Genomic DNA, 24452 nt, shown 5'->3' on the forward strand with positions numbered 1-24452 from the left:
ATAAAAGTCTCTCAAGATTAAATGTTTTAGTTAGGGAAGAACAAACTCTTTTGGAATATTGAATAAAACAAAAGCAGTTCTCATATGCTAGTGAGCTTATGACTGATGAAACAGCCTCCCAAAATGAACCTTGTCCATAAATGCTGTTCCAAACTAGGGGGTCACACAGATGTCAGGGATTTTTGTAATGCTCTAAGAAGGAAAAGTTGTGTGTGTGGAGGTGTTTGTGAGCTGGAGAGCCATGGTAGAAGAGCTGCAGCCTCTGCATCTGCCAGGCTTGGGAGGTGCAGGAGTGCTCTAAAAATGCTCTGCTGCCAAATTAACCCTGCTATTGATAGGGTAATATTGGAACAACGAGTTAGAAAGTCAGATTTTGCTTTAGTGTTTGGAAAAGAGAGGTAGCTTTTTTTTTTTTTAAATTTTTCTTTTTATTTTGTGATCTCATTGGTGTTTTTGTGCCACTTCAGGCTAACAGAGGAGTCACAAGATGTAAAACCACAGAGAATGTGAACCTGTGGGTCTGCTGTCTTTGTCCTGTGTGTTATCAACTGATTTATCTTTGGCGAGGAAAGAATAAGGGCAAGAATTCCCAATGTGTTTGATAAAAAACCTGGATATCTCACCATGGGCAGAGTCATCCTCTTGAAAATGAGAGAAGTTTGATAAAAACATATTGGAGTTCTCTTCTCTTCTCTTCTCTTCTCTTCTCTTCTCTTCTCTTCTCTTCTCTTCTCTTCTCTTCTCTTCTCTTCTCTTCTCTTCTCTTCTCTTCTCTTCTCTTCTCTTCTCTTCTCTTCTCTTCTCTCTCTTCTTCTCTTCTTTCTCTTCTCTTCTCTTCCTCACTAAGAAACATAACCATTCCTTCACCCCCCCCCGCAGAAAAATAATTTTATAAGTTTACTTATTGCAAGAACAGACAAACATTTTCAACAATGAAATAATACACATTTGTTAAAAACAGTCCCAAATGTCAGCTAGCACAGCAATGACCCAGCCCTGTAGGAAATCCAGCTTTAATACCTCTTTTCCAAAGGATCATGTGTAGAGTTTCATTATTTTCTAGTAAGATTCACAGGAGACTGTTTCTTTTAATATCCTGTTTTTCCTACTGATGAGATTGGCTTGAGCGGGTAAAATATCAAATATTGATAATTAGACCTCAGGTCCCTCATCTTTGGCAGCTGTGAGTTTCCATTCACTGCTTTTTTTGTTAAAAGTTGCCCGTTCCTTTCAACGACTGGGCTTTATTTCAAATATTACCGATGTGAGATGGAGTAAAAAAAGATGAAGTCCCCCCAAAGTCCCCCAAAGTGCAGGGGCTTTATTTGTGTGATTCCTGCCTCGGCAGCCCCGCTCCCCTCCCCCAGCAGCGCACTACAAAGCGTGTTGTACAGGGACTCCATTAATCCTACATTTCCTAGATGGTATCTGAGGCACAGTGGGTTTCCACAGAAATTAATTTGTCCTGACAACAGGCCTAAAGATTGGAGTCCAGGGATCACTTGGCAAATTCCCTTTAAACTGAGCACAATAATAAACAGAAAGCTGATAACGACAGTTCTGAAAGACCACACAGAGGCCGGAGCCCGAGCCGAGGCGCTCGGCGTGGATCCGCGGATGCCTCCGATAACGGAGCGGGAGCTTTAACGCCTGATAGGAAAATGAGCCCCTGATTTATGCACACTTTAATATCCCAGCACTGGGCAGGGCTTGCTCCAGCTCCAAAGGGCATTTTTAACTCTTTTCTGGAATGAAAGCCAAAGTTTGAGGTTGATCTGGTTCAGCCCATTCTTATTTAATTTTCATTTTAACAGCTCTGGGGCTCTTTTTTTGGGTCTTATTTTAATTTCCTCAGTGCACCTTCCATGTGAAAACATTAGGAAAAGTGGGACAGTGGGTAAGATTATGTTTCAAGGAATGAACCAAAAAAGTTCTCCATCTAAATCTATTTTCTTTAAGACGTGGTAGCTTAGGGTTCAATCATCTCCTCTGTGGTAATTCCTTCTTAAATATAGTAAAAAGCATTTTAGACAGAGTTATTGCCTGTTTGCTTGGTTTTATTTATCTTTGCCTTTGCCTATTTAAATGCTGTTGTTTTCCCAAAGTTAAGGTCTGGGAATATATACTGATATAGGAAATGAATAAACAAACATTCAGTGTATATTTTAGAACTTGTCAAGATAAGAGCATTTCAACCTCTGATATTCATTAACATAGAATTTAGAGTTTTGATGATAATTAGGATTTGTGGCGTGTCAGGAAAGCTCTGCCAGTAGCATCTCTGAAAAAAGTAATCATAATATTAAGAGTTAGGACTGATAGGGTGATGTTGAGTAAGAGAGATGTTGTGTAACTTTTCACTTTTCAAGCACATGGTATATAACGATTTAAGCAATGAGTTAAAAAAAGGAGGACAAGCTAAAAAGATGTTTGGAAAAATTATTGAAAGAGACCTTGAAATTAAGGTCTAATTCTGTTCTGAATTTCCAAACTATGAAATAACAGCCTATGATGCAGAGGGGACTGTGTAGCTATAAAAGGATGATCCTAAAGGTCTTTGCCAACCTCAGCCCCTCTGTAATTCTCCAAGGCAGATAGGTATGGCTGTGCACCTGAACAGCAGGAGTCCTGTTTGATGGCTTTTAATGAGGCAGATGTTTCCCTGGAGATGAAAACCCAGCACTTGAGATATCCACACCCAGTGATCCTTAAACACCATGCCTCCTCCAGAAGCTTTCCCTGCCGTGGAAGCCCTGCTGGAGGTGAGCAGTGATGAGTGGCTGGGGATGGATGGTGCCCAGGGGGCAGGAGCTGATGGATGCTCCGTGCCCATCCCTCCATCCCTGCTCCCAGAGGGGTGGCAGGGTGCCAGTGGCTGCGTGGTTACGGGCTTGGAATGTCCCTGCCCTCGCCATTTGCCACGCAGAGGGCTTATAAATAAAAAAGTTCTGTCTCACGTGCTCTTCCAGCACAGCCAATGCCCAAACTACCCCTGACTTTGATAAAGGCAGCACAGGATTCATTAGGTAAGATCTTAACGAGCTGAGAGGTGGGACTGCATCCTCCTGGCAGAGCGGGGTGCTTGCACCCCACCTCCCTGCTGAGAAACAAACCCTTTCACTTTCAGTATTGGCTTCAAATTAGTTTGTACACTACAAATTAATCAATTACCGCCACTGTATTTTGGAGATGAAATTCAGGCCGAGCAGAGCAATTTGTATTTGTCACACTTAAGGGACTCTATTGTACCGAAAGGCAGAGGATTTGAGAACAACTGGGTTTAAAGCTGTCGAGCTCCCCTTCCAGGAGCTGCTGCAGCAGCAAATTGACTGGCTGTGCCTCTCAGTTCTGCAAAAGAACAAACCCAAAAACTCCCCTCCACTTTTTATATCAAAACCACTCTGTGCATTTCAGTGTACAAGCTATTAGTTTTTTTGAATCTGGATCAAATCAGGCATTTTTCCCCCAGCAAATAGTCCTCCAGTGTGCTTTATGCATTTGATTCAAAGGCCTGTGTATTATTTGATGTTCTTAGGAGATAAACAATAAACTTTTGAATATGTTTTTTCCATTTGAATACAAGCCTAGGGATGCTTCACCCTGCATCCTAAAGCCTGATTTCCCCTGGGACTCATTATCATGCAGCTCACATGTTCAGTCACCTACACTGTTGAACTTACTATCAAATAACCTTCGAAATGTTACTAGTTATTACGTGTCAGAGGGCAGATTTATGATAAACTAACTTTGAAACAAAATAATGAATTCTCAGCGTTCTGTTTCCAGCAGCATTTCTGGTAATTTGGCTGGATTTAAATTTTAAAACTGTAAGTTGCCTTTTTCTCTTATTCTGTCATATAAAACAGCTCCCTCCCCTCATGAAATTTCTCCCTCCTTAAATATGGTTTATGAGGATTTGAGCAGTGCCTATAAAGAATAAAAATGAGAACATTTGTCTGGGATCTACCAAACTGCCCACTGGAGCTCATTTGTGATTAAACTTTCAGAGCTTTCTAACTTGGTGAAAGTTAAATTAACTTAACCCTTAGCACAGTCCACCTGTGTTCCAAAACACAGCTGGGCAGTTGATGTTTGCAGGCAGAAATATTTTCTCCTTGTGCCTTTTACTGCCAGTATTTTAAGGTTTTGAGTGGTGTTCTTGTATTAGAGTGACAAAATCAAAATGTTGTCTTCTCAGAGAGCTGGTTTAAGGCTGACCAGAAAGGTTTTCCAAGAGGATATTCTGAATTTCAGCCCCCAAAGTCCATATTTAGGGAACTAAATAATTGGCCAATTTTCATGAAGGCTGAGCATGACTTCAGGGGATCTGTGGGCACTTGGCCTCTTTCAAATGGCAGCCGGAGCCACTGTGACTTTTAATGAGATTATATCAGAGGGAGGAGAAGCAGGTAGATAAATGCCATGCACCCATTTTGGAGGTGATTAGAGGAGCAAACATCTGCAGATGAAATTTAAAAGCACTCACTACGTCAAAAATAAAGTCTGGCTAATTTGGGGGAAAATCGGTGCGGCTCTTGTTGGCATCAGCGGGGTTTTTGTGGCTGCATTTCAGATGAGCACGGGGCAGATTAATGTCTGCAGGATTTTCATCTCCTACCAGACAAAGTCGAGGCTTTGAGATAGTGCTGATCTGTGAGACTGCACGGAAAGTGCCTGACCCGGGGTGGCTCTGTGAAGATGGGGATAGAACCTCCATCTTCAGGGCTCTCTCTCATCTCCTTCGCTCCCCTCGCCGTGATTATGGTTCTCCAAGGGCACCACGGGCAAAAGTTCCTTAGCAGGCTGGCTATTAATATTTATGCAGCAATTCAGGAGGTAATGCATTGTTAAAATACAAGTTGGAAATGCACCAAATTTAATCACTTTTAGCACTAGAAATTATCTATTTCTACGTCATATAGAAGGCGGGGTGGGGGGGGGTGTGTGGGGGCATCGTTATGATGTTTTATTTTTTAACCAAGTTATTTGCCAGTTCTGACACAGCTTGAATTAAAGGGCAGTAAATGATCTTGTGCAGATAAAGTTTTTCTAAGGAATGCAAGATATCTCTGTGAAATTTAATGTGAGGAGTTAAAAAAATATTTAAAGCAAGCACTCAGTGAGTGAGGACGCGCAGGGATCAGCCGTGCCACGTCAGCCAGGCCCTGTCTTCATGTGTTGGATCTGGTGTGCACAGAGGCCACTGGGATTTGCCCTTTGCTTCCATGCAATTCCTCCTGCCTGCACGGAGAAAGAATATTTTTATCACTGATATCACTTCATTTTTGCAGCTGTCTGCTGGCATCAGGTTAGTAATATAAACCCTGTCAGAGAGCAATCTCTGCCTTCCACAGGCTGGAAAATCCACAATTATTATTTAGAGTTAACCTCCTCAGAAAGTGGTCCTTGCTGAAACTGTTCAACTCCAAAAAGAATTGTTATCTGAGGACCTCCTACAGCCTTCCCTTGGTCAAATAAAGCTTTTTTTTGTTTTCAATAGGACTTTTTTTCTTAGACCAAGCTCTGAGCTTTCATGCAAGTAAGATAAATCCAGTGAAAGTAAAAGATTAATTAAATTGTATTAAAATAAAAAAAGAAAATGTTGGAGAAGAGCGTGGTGCTCAAATGGAGCACTTTTTTTTCAGGTCACTTGGCTTTCTGATGTCATTTCTGGCAGCTTCGTTAGCCTGGCTCCATCACGTTCTGCTCTGAACGATAACGTGATGGGAGATGATCAAAGTGAGAATGCAAAAGGCTCAGGACATTTAAAAAAATGTTCTATTCTGGAAATTGTTCTAAAACTATAAACAGATTACATTAAAAATCTGTCTTACCCAACATGGTTGCTCATCATCCTTTTTTAGAAGGAGCTATTGAGAAGTTTGGGTAAACAGCCTTGAAGTCTTTATGATGGCAGGCTGGAAATTTCTCTGGAATTTTAGGCAACCCAAGCCTCTCTGAAATGGAATGTAACCCATTTCTGCTGCTAGGTGCCTTGTTTTAATCTTTATACTTAAAAGTGGCAAAGCATATGGGTCAGATCACCCACTCCTGCTAATGGACACAGTTCCCTTGGACTTGGGTGTCCAATTATGCCAGCTAAAGATCTGTCTGTTGCTGGGCTTTATTTCCTTATTTTTCTTGTCTTCCTGATCTCTGACCCTTTATCAAAGGAATGCTGTCTATAATATGATAATAACATGAAATTCTGAGCTCTCTTTCTAACAATATACCCCAAAGAATTGTCAGGATGCTCACCTTTATGGGAAGAGCAGCTGATGAGCAGTTTCAGCCTCACAATTGTCTTTTCCTGGCACAGGGAGAAAGTTTGGTACCTGTTCCTGACCTTGTGGTGGGATTTTAACCATTTCTGCATTTCCAATTGCTCTGTGGGATGGGTGAGTAAATAAACTCATTGGCAAGTCATCAAAATGACAGGAGACCATTTTTTCCCTGTGGGAAAGTGAGAAATTTGTGAGGTTTTTAAGGGCTCCATCCTCTGGTGCTCTCAATGAGTGTGAGGATGTGGCTGAAGCAGGAGGCAGAAATTCACAGGCACTGTGACACCTTGGGCATGGAACGGAGCTACACAGGAGAATTTCAATTTCCAGGCAGGATTTAACTTTCTGTTTTGATTTATGGGCTGAATCTAAACGTGTATTTTGAAGAGTCATTAGAGTTTGTGGTTTGAAATATGCAGGTTTGTGTAGGAAACAGGAGAAAAAATTGGCAGAGAATTGTGTGTGGGAAGAAAACCCTTCACCTCAGGATCTTTACACCAAGTAAGTGATGGGGTGGTCAGGAATGGCAAGATCCATGAGGAAGCAGGGAAGGAAAATAGATAGGGAATACCTGTGCTGGGCTTCATTGTGGAACATCTATTCCAGGTGTATTTTTATCTAAATCAGTTTTTGTGGTGTTGATAGGGCTTGAGCGGTGTTGGGGCTTGTAGGTGTAAATAAAGGCACAGCAGGAAGGAGCTCAACCAGCTGGGACATCCTAAATGTTGGAAGAGACACATCAGGACAATCCCTTGATACCCACAGCCAGGGGTTTTGTCACCTGCCAGGCTCCCCTGTCCCCACCCTGCTGCAGGCTGGAGCTCCTCTCCTTGGGTGGCAGCAGCTCTTGCAGCTGGTGACCCTCGTTTGGTGCCCTTTGGCTCTGCCTTGGCTCCAGCTCTTCTCATTTGGGTAAATGCTGCTCTTGTTTATGATAATGGGAGTCTGGAGCAGCCCCTCTGCCATTTCTCAGTGCAAATATTGCACTCGGGGTAATTCCCATCTCCTGCTTTGTGCAGATGGAGCCTGGGAGGTGAGGGAGTTCCTTCCCAACATCCCCATCCTGCTCTGTGAGCCCCAGGTGACTCTGCCAGCCACACAATTCATCTGTGAGGATGAGGGAGCTGCTCTTGGTGTTTTGTCCCCCTCTGATCTGCAGCACTTCCCTTCCCAGCTCCAAACCCAGCTGTGGCTCAGGACCCGTGGATGCAGCCCCAGTTTCTTCCCACACCTCGTGGATTCAGCCTGGAGAAAAGGCTGCCTGGCCATGACAAACTGAGCATTGGCTCCGTGATTTGTGTAAGCTCGAATTTTCCACTAATTCACTAATATATCCTAGATGGAAAACACAGCCCCGGGGCTGCTATAAACCATGCTGCTGGAGCCACAAAGGGCTGTCCTGCCTGCTGGGAGCCCTTGGCAGAGGGGCTGTGGTGTGGGAGCAGCTCCAGCCCTTCCTGGGGTGGTTCCAGCCCTGGCTCAGCCCGGTCAGTGCAGGACAGGCAGGACAGAGCTGTGTCCTGGCCACCACGCCGGCTCTGCTCAGTGCCCACTGCCTAAAACCAGCCCCTGGTTTGGGCTGTTTGGTGGCAAACATCCTGCCTTGCTGTGCTTTGCTCTCCTGCAGCCTCCCTGCACCCCGGGGCTTTGTTTTGTGCCGTGGTGCAATTCCCCAGCATTAATTTTCTGTATAAGCCACCCATAGATAATTTGAGAGCGTTTTCTTTTAAGCACAGCAAGAGTGGCACATCGGCTGATTCCCCAAATGATTGCTTGTCTTGTGACAGAGAGCTGTTGACCTGCTCCTTTAATGTTACAAGTCTGCATCTAACTGCTCTCTTAATCCAACCTACTTCCTTCTTTTTAATGAAATTGTCCCTTTAGCCTTTTTCCTGGGCTGGCTTTTCAACACTAACATTAGAAACAGGCTGCTCAGTTCTTTCCTCTGCTAACATCTTGCCCAGAGCTAACTTGCAGCTTCACTCTGTCAGCTGTAAGATATAGATATACTGTTGTCTTAATTACTCATATTTCTCCTGCTGCTCATAATTCTGCTTGTTCCACCAAAGAGCTCTTCAGAGAGCTTTACTGCTTCCCTCTGCCTTTCTTTGGGGGTTTAAAGGTTGTCAGATATATAAACGATCCTTGTTGCAGAGCTTTGGTGGTGACAGTGTCCTTTGTGGAGAAGATTTAGGGGGATGGGAGGACTAAATACGGATGCTTTTAGGCTCCATCTCTGAGGAAGGAGAGAACACACATCGTGCTACCTTGCATAACAGAGCACCAGGGAGGGTGCTTGGCAAATCCCTTCTCTAATGAACAGCGAGGCAGCTGTTTCTTCTGCAGCTTAAAGTGCAGATGCTGATTGTCAGGAGAAGGGTTTTCTTTATCCACCACTGATTATCCGTGGCTGTATCTGGCTGACTGCTATTCCTCTAAAAATGCTGTTGAAAAGGGACTGGACACTTAAAAAAAAGAATCACTGCTGTGCCATAGGGAAGCTATAGTCCTTTGTGGTTTCTGCTCTCTCTTTTATGATTATATACTACTGTTTCTGTTATCTCTATTAATTAATCTGTCTGCCACAGCAAGTATTGCATGTTGAGTGATGTAGAGCAGACAGACAACGTGATGTCCACAGTTTTTTGGCACAGGTTGGAACAAGTTCTGTCACCTCTGTGAGCTCTCTAGCGAGTTAAACCTTTGGCCCAAGTCCTTTTCTCGTGGCTACTTTGGGTCCACTCTCCATTTTAGCAGCCCTCAGCTCCAAGGTAGTTGAGTGGCAGAGTAGATTTTAGTATTCAGCTGGTTGTCTCAGTTCAGCTGGCTGACAGGTTCAGGATGCAGTACTGTGAGTTTATTGTTAATTGAATAAATTAGGAGCCTGTCAAACTGCTGTGCTTGAGCCTCTTTCCCTCATACAACTTGTGCTGGTGGAGTGCCTGGAGGTTGGACTGTGCTTTCCCCTCGCTCCAGGTTTTGTTGTGGTTCTTTTATATATTATTTTATATATTTATATAATTTTTTCAAATCATTATGAGTGAAAATGCCGTGCAAGAAATATGTGAACATCAGAGTGGTGAGAGGTGGTGACACCAAAGATAACACACAGGATTAATCTGATCTAATGGCAGGAATAGGCAAATAAACACCAGGCTGCAGTAAGTCATGACCAAACTCTTGCAGTAGCACTGACGTGACTAAAGAATCTGTTAGAGGAAGCAAATGGAAACAGATGAGAGAAACTGGTGAGAGAAATTAGAAATGAAGAGTAATTCAGTTCTGAGTAGAGGAATAGCACGGGGAAAATAGATCTCCAAGTCAGTGCTCTGTTCTTGAAGAGCTGAAAGGGATCAGAGGAGCTGTCTGGGGCAAGTCAAGTTCCAGGCAAGGTCACAGGAGTGAGGACACGAGGGAAACCCTGACAAGTTGTCTCAGTTCAGACCATTGTAGGAAACTCGGAGGCAGGGAGCACCATGTGGGTAACACACTGTGCAACCCCAGCCCCAGACAAGAGGGCTGCTGAGGATGGCCCTGTTAAAAGTCCAGGTTCCCTGAGGTTTGCCACAGGAATTTGCTTGGTGCAGAGAAAACAGAGCCACAGGCTGTGATGCTCAGCGTGGGCATCCCCTGTCTGTGCGCAGGGTGAGCTCTGCCCGGGGCCAGGCTGCCCCATCACCTCCCTGCTGGGCAGAGCAGGACACCAGGGCTCCTCCAGAGCCACCACTGAGCCTGGCACTGCTCTGAGGCTGCTGCTGGTGAGCTGGTGTTTGGCTCTATTTACTCAAGGTTTCCTCTTGGAGTTGTTGGTGGAGTTGGTGGCCACGCAGCTGCTTTGGCACCCTGGCCACTCTGGCACTGGGCAGTGCCTCCCTCGCAGGGTGCTGGGCAAAGGCTCTCACCTGGCGCCTCAGCTCTCCAAATATAGGGATGTTTCCCCATGAACTCCCCTCTGCAAAGCCAAGGGCTGTTAAAAGAAGAAGGTCTCGTGACTGTGTGGTACTTGGATGCCATGGCAATGTAATTAGCTGCAGAGCAATCTTACTAAAAATGTCCTTGGTGGAGGAGAGGACGGGGTGGGAGAGGATGGATGTTAAAGGGGAGGAAGTTTCCAGACCCGTGGCTTCAGCACAGCTTGGCTGCCTCAGCCAAGTCCTGCAGCTCAAATGTGAATCCAGAGGTTCAGAGCACAATGTTTACTACAGCATCCACGTGGGAGAGAAAGAAGCACAAACTCTTGGAGGTGTTAAGGGATTATATAACAGCTTCCCACCCCCAAGCTTTTCCAAGCCTTTGGAAAATTTTATAAAGTATCTTAGGCTAAAAACCTCTTTGAGCTGCTGGATAACTTGAAGCAAACTTCAGAAGAGTATTCCCATTACTTTTCCCTCGTTCTCCTTTTTCCCCTTCAATGTTATCTATGGATCCAGGAACTCCCGGGCTGCCTAATCCAAAGGAGTCAGACACGGGGCTCTGCATGGAGCTGGGAAAGCCTCGGTGCAGCAAAGCTGTGCTGCTGATTCCTTTATCTCTGTTACTCTGCCAAACCCTCCGAATTTGGCAACCTGGGTCTTTTTATATCCGTCAGGCCTTTTTTGTTCCCTCCCTCATGACCTCTGTGGCTGCATTTGCCAAAAGTTCCCCAATTTAGATATGAGGCTGTGTATCAGAACCACAGGGTAGATGCTCCCAGGCTGCTGAGTACTGAAGAATTCCAGAATATTGGAATTGTGTGAAGTATTTAGAGTTCAACTTGAGCCCTGGTGAGCTGGAAGTTGCTGTAGAGAGTCATTTCACCAAGTTTTGCTCTCAGCTGTATCCTCTAGAGAGGAAGAAATCAGTTCCTATTGTTTATGGTTAATCCTATTGCGCATTTATATAAGCAATTATAGATTTTATTTTGGGGATAAATGAAGAATGTAGTAATAAAAAGTAAGGTTTCACAGAGATACATTTTAAAAACTAAGTGAGATAGTGCAGTGATGCAGTGGAGGGCGAGCTAGGATTTGGTGGCATTTTGCTGGATTTCTGTATTCAGACATTATTCTCCTTTATTTGAATTTTCCTGCAGTTAGGACAAGGCACAGGCAGCCATGCTTTCCATCCTGGTGAATGGAACAGAGCTCAAGGAGTTGAGATTGAGATTGGCTTCCCCTGCAAGAAAAAATTCTCTCTGTCACCCAAATGATAATTTTAAAGCATGAAAAACCTTCAGGACAGCAGCATTTTAACTCCTTACATTTTACAACCTGATCTTTGCAGATCTAAAAAAAAAATTCCTGTTCCCTGAAGTTGTTCAGAGTTTGCTCTGGGTTGTAAAACTCTGTAAGGTCACCTGGATTGCTGCACATCAGTGTGGTCCAACCGGGGTGTTCTCGAGGAGACGACCAGTGCTGTGATTTAATCCAAATCTGTTTAATCACATATAATCCACATAACTCAAATGTGCTCGCCCACGATCCAGTTTCAGAGCTGTACTGTAGGGAGGGAAATCTTGTGTTGTCACAAGTCCTGCTGACATCAGTGGGGTTTCTTATTGATGCAGGACTTAGTGCTGGCACATGTAATTACAGCAAAATTTGGGGTTTAGCATATTTGCAATTTACTGTGTTTTTAGGAAGCTCTTGCTTGGAGGTGAGTGAGTAAAGGAACTCTGGGCCACATCCAGCAAAATCTCAGACTGAAGAGTTGAGCCAAGTGCCAGGGAAAATAATATAATAATCTGAAATAATTTGTGGTGTGATTAAAAAAAAAAAAAAAACCAAAACTGTAAAGGTTTGGTTTATATTTTTGTCTTAGAAATGTCACTTGCTACAAATGAAAAAAGGTCCTGTGCTTCCCTCAAGGCATTCTGTGTTGGGTCAGAAATGTTTCAGCAACAAAACCCACAGGATTTGTCAGCATAAATAACACCCAGATGTTGTTGCAGTGTTGCTAGTTATGATTTTCATCTCCAAGGTCCCAAAATCTACTCAGCTCCCATTACTGGGATGTGCACACAGCTCTGTGGCCTTGGAGCCCTGCATCCCAAACCTGTATCCCAAACCTGCATCCCAAACCTGCATCCCAAATCCTGTATCCAAAACCTGCATCCACACCCTGCATCCCAAACCTGCATCCCCAAATCTTCATCCCAAACCTGCATTTCCAAACCTGCATCCCAAACCCTGCATCCCAAATCCTGTATCCAAAATCTGCATCCCAAACCTGCATCCCAAACCTGCATCCCAAATCCTGTATCCAAAATCTGCATCCCAAACCTGCATTTCCAAACCTGCATCCCAAACCTGCATCACAAACCTGCATCCACACCCTGCATCCCAAACCTGCATCCCAAGCCCTGCATCCCAAATCCTGTATCCAAAATCTGCATCCCAAACCCTGCATCCCAAACCTGCATCCAAAAATCTTTTCAGAGCCAGGGGAGCTGTTAACAGCTGAGCAATCCTGGTGAACAGAGCCCACACAACTGTGCAAAGTAATCCCTAAAAAAATGATGGAAAGGGCAAAAAGAAAACACCACACTTTCCAACCCACTGAGACCCCAGCCAGGCTTCAAGGTAAATACTGAAATAAATAAATAGTGCATGATCTGAGAGGCTGAATCTGTACCCAAAACCACAGTTTGTTGCTCATCCAGTGAAATAATAAATACAAGGTGAACTTTTTTCGTCTTGCAAACTGTGTCACCTCTGGCGCATTTCTGACGTGACTATTTTCTTTTTCTCTCTGTGGCCATTTTGCAATTTTCTCTGGGTTTGTTTTGATTGTAAATAGGCACACACATTAGCTAAAGCCAGATAATTTTCTCCTGGCCAGCTTTGCCAGTAAATCACTGAGCTATGTAATTGGGTTTGTATAAAATTATGCACTGCAAACTTGGGAATAAGTAAAACAGAAACAAAAAGTTGATTTTTGTAAATTGTACCATTTTTTTACATTCAAAACTTCTGTTTGACTCAGTTTTTCTATTCCCTATCATGATAATTCTTTACATCTTGAATGAAAATCCAGCTGCAGGATAAATTCAAGCAGAACTGATAATAATTTCTGGTTTGGCTTGTAGGTGGAGTTGAATACATTGGTTAACTGCAAGCAGTATGTTCTGAAGATGATGGTGTTCAGACAAATACCCAATTTGATTCTGATAAATTGGATGCAAGACTTTGACCAGCATGAGAAGAACAGGTGAGAACCCTTGAGACTGATGCAGAAATAATCAGTATTTTGATGGTCAGGAAAAATATTGCTCCAGCAGCACAATAGATCTTCTATTAGAAACTCAAAATACTAATTACAATCTGCCTAAAGACTTATTATAAATGAAGTGGAGATGGAAACATGTTTATATTATGGGGAGGCTTATTTGCAGATAAGCAGGAAACCAGTCACACATCTTCACAAACATAATTTTAGCTGTTTTAATTAGCAGGTTTGCTTTGATTTAATTTAATTCAGCGATTCCTTCTATCTTTACTGACACATGTGCAAATAAAATGGGCTGACCTGACTCCTGACACGCCGTTTCCTTTTTCATTTCTGGATTTGTTGTTGTTGATTCCGGCAGTGTTTACGGTGGAATGATGGGGTCAGCACTTCCTCCCAGCACGGCCACAGATGGAGGGTGGGGATGACAACTCTGCATCTGAGGGGGCTTTTTTCCCCCAGCACTGCTGATTCCCGAGGTGCTGGATGTCAAAGGCCAGCAGGAGTCCCAATAACCTCCAGTTTCCAATTCTATTTAGGGTCGGGATGACAAAAAAATAGAGGTTTTTTTGTGCAGTTGTGGTAAAAGCAAAGAAACCTTTTATTTGCTATAGAGCCAGACCCTGGAAAGAAACCCCACGTGTGCATCAGCTTTGGGTGGAAAAACAAGGTTTAAAGCTGTCAGAATTCATACATTTAATGTTTGGAGATTTGGTGGGTTTATTTAACAGTGAAAGTTGTTATTGACAGAATAAGAGCACAAAGTCCAGGCTAAAATCACAACATTAATACACTGACCAAACCCCAATCTGTGTTGACTTTGTTGAGCTTTTTGTTGGTCTGAGGGCTTGGAAAGTACTTTTTCTTCTTTATGTCAGAAAAACCATTGTGAATACGCCAGGTGTTGTTCTCCCCTCCCTCTGCACCCTCCCTCTGCAGTCTCACAGCTCTATGATAGGTAATTAAAACAATCACTGAAACGTTTCAAAGCTACTCCAGCCTTTACTTGACTTTTAAAATTCCTATTTGAAGAAGAATGTTAAAATTAATTTGTATGTGGCTCAGCAAAGTGCTCTTTACTTGAGCAATGGACTTTACAACATTGCCAACAAAAAGAATGGAATTAATATTATATTTGCCTTTATCTAGGGTTATTCTGTTAACTGTTTTATACTAGAAATTAATTTCAATATCACACAAATGCCTGCAAGTCTTGAATGCAGCAGTTTTAGCATGCAGTCACAGCTCTCCTAGTTCATAATCGTGGTAAAACTAAGAATTCAAAAGGAATAAAGTTGCCAGGACAATGAAATGATTCTACCCCCAGATAATGGAAGGATGAAGTTTATGTTCTTGGACTGTAAAATTTGTAAGAGGGAAAAGTGTTATTAAAGAAGTACTGTGTGGTTATTTTGAAAAGAATCTAATTTTACAAGTTTGTCTTTCTACTGAGGAAAAATACTTTGGAGACGATGGGATAGGAGCATTTTTGATGTGGAAACATTCCTCCATTTTTCTTCCCCTTCTCTACTTTTTGTATTTCAGTTCCCTGCTTCTGTAGGCCTTTGGAAGCCTTGTAATTCATCCTTTCTGGAATTCCTGGTCTATGCGACAGGATTTTATTATTAAAATAAGCTTTTTTGCAATGTATTCTTTTTGATCCTTAAAAAACCCTTAATCTTTACAAATGAGTGTTTTATGTCCCTTTAAAGGGGATCTTTCTCCCTTCCTTCCCTCACTTGTCCCTCTTTGGGATTGACCCTTCCCTGGCATGGGCAGGAGTGGTGGAAACCGCTGCAAACAGAAAAGACAAGTTGAGGAATTTTTGGGATAAATGGAATAGGTTCAGGCTTTGAAAAGACTGATTAAAAAATGGAAAAAGCCAGGTAGGAGTGAAGGTTCTGCACCTCCCTCGTTGGTGTTCCTTGCCTGGTGTGGAAGTCAATATGTGAATAAAGCAAATGTTTTTACATGTTTACTTATGGAAATCTGAGAGATATCAGGGAACAGGGTGCAAACCAAAAATATCAATACTGACAAGTTCAAATAAGAACTTTTCACTATTAAATTTCAAATGTACCACTATTTGTGCAAACATTTCCCATTTAGGAAAGAGAGCATAACCTCTGTTTTGCTTCTTTGCAGACATTTTTAACTCCTTCATGAATGTGTCTAAACCCTTTTCTTCTTACCACACACAGGCATGGCAAACAAATTTACAAATGTGGATAAAAATACAACTTAAATCCTCATCTGCGTCCTTGCATCAACACAACTCAATCTGACAGTGTGTTTTTGCCAGGTGGAACAAAGAGCAATAAATTAGTTCTGAACATTTATGATCTTGCATTATAAAGACTCCAACAGACTGTGTTCAAAATCAATTGTCAGAGTGATGGGGATTAATAACTCTGGTTCTGTAACCTTTTCCATATCTGCAGCCTGGCTAAGGGCACGTTTCAAGATCTGCTGCCATATTTCATTATTGCAACCTCCGTTTGAAAGACCTTTTTGATGCTTAAAAAAAAGAAACAGATTAGGTTTTAGTAGGGCTGGATGAATAACTCAGAATTAATAATTCACTCCATGAATTTTGCCTCTTATTCTGTAGGAAGACTGAAGAAAAAATAGTTGTCAAAATTTTTCCAGTGACTCATTGGGGTTTTTTTATTAATCAATAATAGAAATCAGAATTCAGGCTGTGTTATGTATTTGTGATTGATCAGTCAGGTTATATTGGTTTAATTCCCCAATTAATTGAGGACAAATACTAGAATAAATTTCATTATTAAATATTTGAGGAGATAGTTTTTAAAAATCCCTTTCCACCTTCACAAATACTCAAAATCAGGTTTGGAGAGATCTCTTGAAAGTAAAAATCTGAGTGCACGAAAATTGTTGGAAAGGAAATGCAAATAAGGCAGGACTGTGGCCAAGGCAAGTTTATTACAAGACACAAATAAGTTTGAGGCTTCCACAAAGTTTCCCTTCTTACCGCCAGCACCTGTTTTGGGAGCAGAGTAATAAATATTGGGATAAATATGGGAGCAAGGTAAATGAGAGGTTTATTGAATTTCCCCAGCCACTGTGCTGTGTTTTGTGGGAGGGAAGTGTTTGATGTAAGTGAAAACCCCGTGAAGAATTGGCACCTTTAGGCTCTCTCTGCCTCCCAGCTGGAATCTTTGCATCCCACCCGTGCCAGGCTAAGAGGCATCCGTGTCTTCTGCATTTTGGTGCACTTTACTTTGCTTTCTTCCTAAATAGAGATAAAACAGTTAAATATTTCCCCAGCAAATCCCCCATGTGATCTCCAGGGCCGTGCATACCATCAAACTGTCATTTCCTTCGATTAACCTTCGCCTGACCTCCCTCCCCCAGGCGCTTTCCCATCCCCTTGTTCCTCCACTTGAGCCTGGTGCTCTCTCAGGTGAGTGCCTCTGTCACTCGGGAGCTGGACACGCTCCTGGAGAACCCAGTGGAGATGTTGGGATGGAAAATTGGGCAGAATTTGCCCCAAATTACGCAGCCCAGATCTGGGTGTGTCCGGAAGCGCAAAAGAAGCGCAGCTCGGATAAGACCAGGTGGAGAAACTTGAATTTTAAGAGTGTCTATTAAATGTTTTATGAATATTGTGAAATGTTTAAGACCATAAAAGGTTCATGACTGAGATCTACAGGACTTTTCTGTTGTAACTCCTTCATGTTCTCAGGAAGGGCCAGTTCATGGAGAAATCAAATCAGGACCAGGAGAGGGTCAGAGTTAACGAGTCACCTCCTGACAACAGCAGAGTTTGGAAATTGCCAGGGTTGTCTATTTTATAATTTTGAAACCCAACAGGTCTGTGTTTAATCTCAATTTTTACCTACAGATAACAAGAAAATGAAAATTAGAAAGCTCAGAAGAAACAAAATATTTCAGAATTATTCATCCCTACAAAAAATTTCAGTTACGCCAAACTGAGCTTCTTTTACGTGGTAGTTTGCAAGAAATGCTGATGTTTGTGTCAGCTTGGGACAATTTAATTTTATTTTTTTTGTCCCAAAATTCCTCTAGAGAGAATAATATGGAACTGAGATATTATGGATCCAGTCAGATCACACTTTGGGCTGACAGCAGAGAAAGCAAAGCCTACATTGAACCCATAACTTCTGCTTATGGAATAAAGTATATTTGGGGATGGTAACAAAGGCCATGTGTAGTGAAGAATCTCTTCATCCGAAGGTAAGCTGGTACAGTGGCACAAGCTGAAACGAAGCACTTTGGTTCTTGGTTAATTTGACTGTTAAATCTCATATCTTTTGCTGATAAAAATGTGCCATCAGAAGCTTCAGCATCACATCAATTCCTATGGATGAGGATGGTTTATCCCTTATCAGTCTGTGATGTAGTAAATAGGTCAGAAAATTCCTCACCATTTCATCACCAGGAATAAATTACAGATCTCACAGGATTTTTGTAGATAGAGAACCCTGGAAATATTTATTTGGAAAAGATCTTTAAGACCATCAAGTCCTTTATTTTTTTCTGCTGAATCCCACTTTTTCTTTTTTTTTTTATTATCCTATTAACACTTAAAGAACAGTCTAAGTATGCAGCATTCCATGATTTCTACTCAACCCCTGAGATCATAAAACCTGTTGGAAAATAGTTTTAAAAGCAAGGAAAAATTTGCAATGTAAGATTCTTGTGCAAACACTGGATCCATTCCTTCTGCCGAGAGTATATAATCTATTTTTAAAGTTTTTATTCATGCTGGCTTTTGTTTTTCCCCCATTCCAGTGGGAATGTTACATTTATACGTTCCATTTATAAATTAGGTGGAAGCAGACATTGCAGATGGACAGTGGGGATTTTGGTGAGAATTTCCAGCACAGTGTTTGGTGGACCAGTAACACCAAGTCCTGCACTGGTGGGAACTGGTGTGACTGGTTCAACTCTGCTTTAATTAACACCTAAAACAATAATTCTATAATTCCACAGGGATTGTAAAAAAATCTCACTTTTGTAGTAAATGTGACCCATTATTGTCCCTGTTGAGTTTTTTCCAAATGATTCTCCAGAAAAAAACCGCAATATTTTCTGTGCAATCCTCCCCCAAACCAATCTGCAGTGACGGGGCTGTACTCACCTGCTGGAGTGGAGAATTTAAATGGAAGAACAAAAAGAAACTGAAATTGCCTTAGGGATTGAGGTCAGGTGAAGGTTAATCAAAGGAAATGACGGTAAAATGGCATTCAGGGCTCTTGGTACATTTTTAATCATTCCTCTCTCTGTCGCTCATAAAAGACACAAAAGATGTCCAACTTTTTTGCCATTGTATTTAGTTAAGGATGACTTCTATTTTTGTCTTGATTGTTTTAAAATAGCCTTTCTTTTCGATTTCTCTCGTAGATTTAGCTCCTGAAAACTTGCATTGCAGTGCCTTAAAGATGTGTGTGGGAAATTGGGAATGTGTGTGTGGGGGGAAGAAGAATGTTAAGAAAAGGGAGTAATTTTCCCCAGAATATCTCTCATTTTAACTTCTCTTTCTCAAGTGATAGATTTTGAAGGATTTCTAGAAGTCATGAGTTTAGGGAATAAATACTCAGGAAAGCTAAATATTCACATTATTACACAAGTGTCAAGCTAAGTGAAGTTCATGATTGCAACTACTGGAAAAAAGAATAGTTTCTTTCATACTTTGCTATCTACAAGTCATTCTGGTTTTAAATTTAAGCATTTTTTATATTTTTGTAAAAATATAAAAATAATCTCCATGATTGATATGAAATTGTGAGGTCATGCCTGAATTTGCAGGCTGTTGGTTTTATTATGATTTTGTGTATTTGAAAAGACCCCGTTTGGGATCTTTTCTTTCCCAAGTTTGGAGTGGTCACTTTATGCCCGTCACCTCAGATAACTTTGGCATAACTACAACAGGAACAGGAGCAACTTTATGTAACTTATAACTGCCCAAGGCAACTTTAAAAAAATGTGAGCAATGCATTGTTTTTTTTTTTCCAACTCTGTATAGACTCCCTTCCCCCTGTAACACAAAAGGTCCGAAATGGGATGGATTAAACCCAAACAGCTCTTTACTGAGGTAACTCGGTGTAGCAAATGTGTTCTCCCTGCTCTTTCCATCAGTGTTGTGCACTGAGCCCTTTGAATGATGCAGTTGGAGCTGAGCTTAGGTAGGACCTTAAGCCAAGTTTAGGCAAGACCTTAAGCCTTTGGAGAGGTTTAAAAACACATCCCTGCCTCTCCATGCAAAGTGTCCCCGCTGTGAGTTGCAGGAAAATGAGATTTTATGCATATGAGATGCTCCACGCTTTGGAAAAAAAAAAAAAAAAAAAAAAAAAAAAAAAAAAAAAAGAAATAGTCTGGAAGTGATTTCCCTGTGTGTCCCTGTGCTGGTGTGGCTGGGATTGCCACTGGGAATGTGGCACTTTTCCTCCAGATCCCACTTAGCAAGGGCTGCCACATGGATGCCAGATGGGCTCTTTGCCAGGGAGGAGGAGGAGGAGGAGGAGGAGGAGGAGGAGGGAAAGCCCTTCCCACCCTGCAAACGCTGCTGAGGCAAAGCCCATCAGGAAATTGGTGTAAAAACTGGGAGAAAATGGGAAATGTATGTCAGAAGTTGTGGAGCACAGGTTGGGTTGAGCTGAGCTCGCTCCCAGGGACCGGGAGAGGAGCGCGGTGGGGAAGGCTGGGCTCTGCTGCTGGGGCTGCAGAAGCTCCCAGAAACAAGTGTGTGGTTTTGCAGGCACAGAGAGATGAGGAGCCCGGGGATTTGTGTGTGCACAGGGTCTGAGTGGGGTTCTGTGCTGCTGTAGCAGTGCCAGTGGCAGGTTTGTGGAGGGCGTTTTTCACCGCAGCCTCAGCCCCAGCAGCCAGAGCTGCCCCTGTAACTCCCTGCCTGGCTAAACCTCTGTCCTGCTAACAGAAACCCAATCGGATTTTGGGGTGTCTTTGGCAAAACAGGAATATCTGTTTAAGAAAAAGAGCAAAATGTGAGAGAGAGCTTTTAAAATGAGAGTTGAGTACCTGAGTTGAAGGCAGCATTAACTGCTGACAGCTGGAACATTCTTGGACTGAGGGAATGTGATATTTCCACCTGGTCTAGTGGAAGATGCCCATGGCAGGGGAGCTGAAAGTGAACGAGCTTTAATATCCCTTCCAAACAAAACCATTCTAATATTTTTTTTTTTTTAACAAACAACGTGACCTCAGAATTTTGCTGAAATAAATTCTAAGGAACCATAGCCAGTCCATATTTCTATTTTTAAAATATCCACTAAAAATATTCAGTGTATTACACCCCTGCATGTCCAGATTATTCGAATCTTGCAAAGATCAAGTTGGTTTGAGCATATTTTTGCAGCTACTGGGACCATCACTCCCTCTCCTGCCCATGGATCAGGGCTGCTTGTGAGGACAAGGTGTTATGATCTGAATGTAGCTGGATTAATGGGTTTGGGTGTTTGCCATGTTGTAAAGTGACTGTGGGATAAAATAGGAGTATTTAGATTTTCCCCATGGGTGGAAATTGGGGTTTGTGGGCAGAAGTGGGGGTCTGGTGCTCAGTCTCTGCTGAAGCTGTGGTGAGGGCAGTGAAGCAGATGAACTGAGGGGAAGCTCTGCCCGGTGTCTCACAGTTTTTCAGGCTGGTTTTAACATCTTGTGCTGAATTACCAGCCTGAGAGGGGGGCTCAGGGTGAGGAACCTCACTGGAGCATCAAAGCAATATGATAAAATATGATGGAGGAACAGCAACAACTGATGGCTTGGCATTTCCTTTCACTCCCTGTTTCTGGAGAGAAACCTTCCATGCAAGTATTCTCAGGTGATGCCTTGGTTTCTGTTGGAATAAATTGCTTGTCTCAGTTTGATCCCTGAGCTTTTTGATAAAAATAATGTGATTTTGTGCCTTATTAGAAGCGTGGTTGAGTCCAAACCCTGGCAGGGCTGTGCTGGGTGTGAGGGGTCAGGGCAGGTCAGGGATGTGCTGAGTACAGAGGCTCTGGAGGCTGCTGGCAAACAGAGGGTTTGTCTCTGGTTCTCTCAGCTTTCCACCTTCATTTTCTACCCTTTCACCAGCAAGATGCAGGGATGTTCAGGAGAAAATTCACGCTGTTTAATTTAAGATGTCCAATTTAGGTTGCTCCTGGCTGTAACAAAGCACAAGCTCTGCTTGCTGCAAGTCTCTTCAGTTGCAGAGTCGGTTTTCCATTGGAGAAGAAAGCACAGTGGGAGCAGCTCCACATCTCAGACAGGGCTGTTCCCCTCCAGAGCTGTCACCAGGCCACTGGGCTCTCACTGAGCACCCAAATCAGGTCCCCTGTGGGGTCAGAACCAGTCATTGCACGGCAATTTTATTGTTGAGGCAGCTCATTTTATCGTGAAGATTTCTGTGATAAACCCTCAATGCAAGCAAGGTTTGAAAAAGAAAGGAGTCAAAGCCTTTGAAAACATTTCCAAGTGGGAGAGTTTCACAATGAGCTTGGGGTAAAGCTCAGTTTTCACCAGATGCCCAGTCAGGTGGGAACAATCTCCATGATAACCTGCTGGTTCATCACTTCTCCTGCTGCTCTGTCCCATTGGCTTTTGCAGCTCTGGAATCAGTGAGCAGCAGAAGGCAGCCAGCTCTAATTTCAGATTAGGGGAGGTAGATCCCCTTGCTGGGGTCATTTTTTGTATCATCTGAAGTTAATTTAATGCTTAAAATAGAGACAAGCCGGTTCTGAGGGATTTTAACCTGAAAATGCCCTGGGAGCAGCCACTCCCTGCACTCTGCTGCAGGAGGATGGAATCCAGAAGCACCTGGACACCACCCTGTGCCAGGTGCTCCAGGAAGACCTTGCCTGAGCAGGACTTGGCTCCAGTGGTGCCTCCAACCTTGCCCATTACTCTGTGATGGTCAGGAGGAGAGCATTAGCAGCCAGGACATTTCTCTGTGGGGTTAGTTTGGAAACAGGAGCTGCCTGGAAGGAGATCTTTGCAATCAGGGAGGTTCTCCCTCCTGAAATCATCAGAAATTTGGGATTTCTGCTGTCTGGGCAGCCCTGAGAGGCTTTGGACCATTTGCTGAGGCCACCTGTGCTATGGGTTTAGAGGATGTGTCACTATTTCACTCTGGCATCCGTTCCAAGTCCTGATTCTGTGCATCAGTGTCTTTCAGATGAAGAAAGTGAAATCCTTTCTTGCCCCTGGTGTCTTAGTAAATTGATATCAAATTTTCTAATGAAAAGACAAGTGTTGTCAGCAGAGGCAAGCAACAAGAAAATCTGGGACAGGAGGTAACTTCATGATGGATTCTACATCCTCAGGGACTTTCTAAGCTCTAAGGATTAATTTTCTATTATATCCACGTGTGGGGCTTTCCTTAAATACACTTCCACTAACAACTTAATACTTTTTTCAATTACAGTATCATAAAATGCTACAACTTTTTTGACATTCTGCCACTTGAAGGCCAGAGCTTTCATCACTGTGACCGTTGTTCCCTCTTTTTACTTTTCTTACACGAAGCATCTTTTTGTTCCCCCACTGAAGCCATGGTTTTGTGGAGAAAAAAAAAAAAAAAACAGGGAAAAACCCCCTTGGGAACTGAACTCCTGCAGGGATATGCACTCCATAAGCTTGATCTGCAAGTCCTGATGGACTTGAAAATGCTTCACAAGTGTCTCTTCTCAATATTTTATCTCAGTTGCCTCAGCTTACTCTATCATTATTTTTTTTAAGATTTCTTTTTTAATTTTTCATTTTGCCATCTCTATTTCCTTTGCAGCAACTCTAAGAATGCTTTCAGACATAAAAAGGGCATTTTTACTTGTGCACATGTTTGACTGTGTGAGATAAAGCCAGAGCACCAGAGATCCAGAATTTCCTGCAGTGCATCAGAATTTCATAGTGCATCTAAAAGTGAATTGCTCAGGGTATGAGCAATGGTTTACCAAGAAGGATTTGGATAATTACAGGTTACAACCTATTTTAGGAGAGTGGTCAGTAGCTCATTTAATTTGGAGTTCTCCACCTGGAAGTGTAAGGAGTTGGAGAAGGAAAAATAGTGTGAAGTGTCTGAAAATGAGCTGAGTTCTAAAGGGAAGATCCAACGTTGGTGGGGCTGTGCTCCCCTCTGGAACACTGATGGATCAGTGCTGTGGGGTCACTTCTGGTAGAACAAGGCTTGAGAGGACTTCTTCAACTGGGAACTCACAGAACCCTTTTGGTTTTGTTGGCACCAAGGAGAAAGGATGCCCTGATTTCACACGACAGCTCAGAGCTCTGTAATTTTAGGAATACTACCCCAGTTACCCCCAATGTTTTTATGATTTTATAACTAAAAATAGATGTCTTTAATGTAAATATATGATTTTACAGCAAAATATTCCTAAACCAGGACAAGATTAATTGAGAAGTTGGAGGTGATTGAAGATGGAGCTTGGGCAGATATGGAGATTTCCATGGGAGAGCAGAAGGCTCCTTGTGCAGGGACAGGGCAGGCAGGGACCAGGAGCTCTGTCTGTCCCCCAGCCAGGATGGAATCATGGAATGGTTTGGGTTTGAAGGACCTTGAAATTCATCCAGTTCCACCCCTGCCATGGGCACCTTCCACTATCCCAGGTTGCTCCAAGCCCTGTCCAACCTGACCTTGGGCACTTCCAGGGATGGGGAGCCCACAGCCCAAAGGCTGGGTCAATAGAAGTGTTGGAAAACGAGGCTGACCAGTCTCCTTCAGCGAGGAAAAGAGGGAAAAGCCTTCCTGACACAATGTTCACAAGGGACACATCACCGAGTGTCAGCGCAGGGAACATGAAGTGATCCCAGTTAATCTTCCCTGCTTCCTTCTGCACCTCCATTTTATAAACTGAAATTGGCAGGGAATTATGGCCACAAAACCTGATTTCTGCCTCAGTTCTGCTCCTCGGCACAGAACTACCTGACAATTAATATTTGTGTATACCTTTTGAAATCTGTGACCTT

At 42.8% G+C, this 24452-nt stretch overlaps 1 protein-coding gene across 25 annotated transcripts in view; it reads left to right on the forward strand.

Annotated features, from left to right (window-relative positions):
• The window catches only part of LOC140684151 (uncharacterized), an 80513-nt gene that overhangs the window by 11850 nt on the left and 44211 nt on the right, over nt 1-24452 (forward strand). For 17 of the 25 annotated variants that reach the window (XM_072929041.1, XM_072929031.1, XM_072929032.1 and 14 more), the window contains exons 2-3: nt 7456-7580; nt 13348-13469. The exons of 3 other annotated variants lie outside the window; for them this stretch is intronic. In XM_072929041.1, the coding sequence (XP_072785142.1) occupies nt 7488-7580; nt 13348-13469 (215 nt within the window). In that variant the 5' untranslated portion in view covers nt 7456-7487. Of the gene's footprint in view, nt 1-6319; nt 6399-7455; nt 7581-13347; nt 13470-24452 lie in introns of all 25 variants that reach the window. 5 more of the 25 variants (XR_012055950.1, XR_012055947.1, XM_072929050.1 and 2 more) reach the window with 2 other exon arrangements.

This window comes from Taeniopygia guttata, chromosome 4A (genome assembly GCF_048771995.1).
Source record: "Taeniopygia guttata chromosome 4A, bTaeGut7.mat, whole genome shotgun sequence".
Taxonomy (NCBI): domain Eukaryota; kingdom Metazoa; phylum Chordata; class Aves; order Passeriformes; family Estrildidae; genus Taeniopygia; species Taeniopygia guttata.